Source organism: Sinocyclocheilus anshuiensis, unplaced genomic scaffold (genome assembly GCF_001515605.1).
Source record: "Sinocyclocheilus anshuiensis isolate Anshui unplaced genomic scaffold, SAMN03320099.WGS_v1.1 scaffold2271, whole genome shotgun sequence".
In the NCBI taxonomy this organism is placed as follows: domain Eukaryota; kingdom Metazoa; phylum Chordata; class Actinopteri; order Cypriniformes; family Cyprinidae; genus Sinocyclocheilus; species Sinocyclocheilus anshuiensis.
In genome coordinates this window covers 102,382-103,937 of record NW_015537572.1, presented here as the reverse complement: position 1 = coordinate 103,937, position 1,556 = coordinate 102,382, and the positions used below count along the sequence as shown (strand labels likewise).

The following is a 1,556-nucleotide window of genomic DNA, read 5'->3' as shown; positions in this document are numbered from 1 at the left end:
ATTCCGAGTTTGCACTCCATCGTTGCTGTTCGAGTAATCCATGTTCACATTCAATCTAGAGCTACAGTAATCATGTTCACATGGCGCACATGACAGTTAATAAACGGGAAAACAAAGTAACTTGCATTATTTGAAAAAGTAACTCAGATAATTTCTAGTAATGCATTACTTTACCAGTTACTTGGAAAAAGTAATCTGACTACGTAACTCGCATTATTTGTTATGCGTTACCCCCAACATTGTTTATGGATGTGTTTGTATTTCTTGCAGATTTTCCACAAGTCACAGATGAAGCACTTCTAGCAGAATACATCTGTAGTATATTCAACCATGTGCAAGAGTGAACCTGATCAGAGAAGCTACCATTAATCACAAAACTTAGATTGCTTTTTAATTTGAGCATGTACTGACACTTATCAGTTCAAGAATGTTCATCTATTCAGCTCAATTGCACCACAGTGAAAGCAAAAACACAAAGTAAAAATAGCAAACCACAGACATATTTGAGAGCAGTATGACAAATGACACGCACCAAAAGCTGAGCTTGCCTTTTACACATCAAGCATGTACTGCTTTATTGTACAATGCACCTTTAACAAACGTTTAGAGCATCTCCGATTACTAAAACACAAGCTGTATTCTTCTGAAATAAGTGAATGTATATTTTCTTGCTGCAATTAATTTCCCATGAATGCAGTAATGTATCAAAAGCTTGCAAAATATCTAAACAGAAAGATCACAATTTATCAACAACATTTTAACCAGGCAAGAATTCCTGTAGAAGATCTGTACAAGCTTTGCCTGCTGCTTACAGTCTTTCAACAACCAGCAGAGAACTTAAAGTGCTACCTGTCAGGACAAACCCACTGTTGTCTTTCATCTTTAGTTTAGTCAATCCCAGCTGTTTTAGGCTACAACTAGAAGGGGCCGTGCAGCACGAAACAGCACGCATGCTCATGCATTAGAAAACCTCGAGGTCAGTTGAGCTGTAGACGACAGGGTTGTCCTCTGTGCCCAGTGCAGACTCCGGCGGGCCCTCGGGGGCCTCCTCCAGCGAGCCCAGAGCCTCTTCAGTGTCACTGGCAAACGTTTCTCGGGAGACGTCATCATGCTCCTGGAGGTTGAGCGTGCTGATGGCCTGCTTCATCTTCTTTGCTACTATTCGCTTCCGTCGCTTCTTAGCTGACTTTTTGTTGTTGTATTCTTTCTGGTTCTCCTCATGAAAGATCTCCTGCACGAAGACAACATGCAAAGAAACATTTCTGAAACCTGTATGTAATGAGGAGGTGGTAAACATGCAAATAAACGCCAGTGTCAGCTTCAGACAGCAGGCCTTTCGAGACGGTGTCAGACCGGGAGTTTGGGCAGTGATCTCATCAAGCCGATAAGCTCCGCACAACAAATGTTTAACCCCACCCACCACTGATCTCATCTAGCCGATAAGCTACGCCCAACAAATGTTTAACCCCACCCACCACTGATCTCATCTAGCCGATAAGCTACGCCCAACAAATGTTTAACCCCACCCACCACTGATCTCATCTAGCCGATAAGCT

The 1,556-nt window shown here is 42.4% G+C and overlaps 1 protein-coding gene across 1 annotated transcript in view; it reads right to left on the bottom strand.

Annotated features, from left to right (window-relative positions):
- Window positions 1-343: 343 nt before the first annotated feature.
- Window positions 344-1,556, bottom strand: part of phax (phosphorylated adaptor for RNA export) — an 8,133-nt gene continuing 6,920 nt past the window's right edge. The window contains exon 5 of the mRNA XM_016445556.1: window positions 344-1,231. Within this exon, the coding sequence (XP_016301042.1) occupies window positions 962-1,231 (270 nt within the window). The 3' untranslated portion in view covers window positions 344-961. The remainder of the gene's footprint in view (window positions 1,232-1,556) is intronic.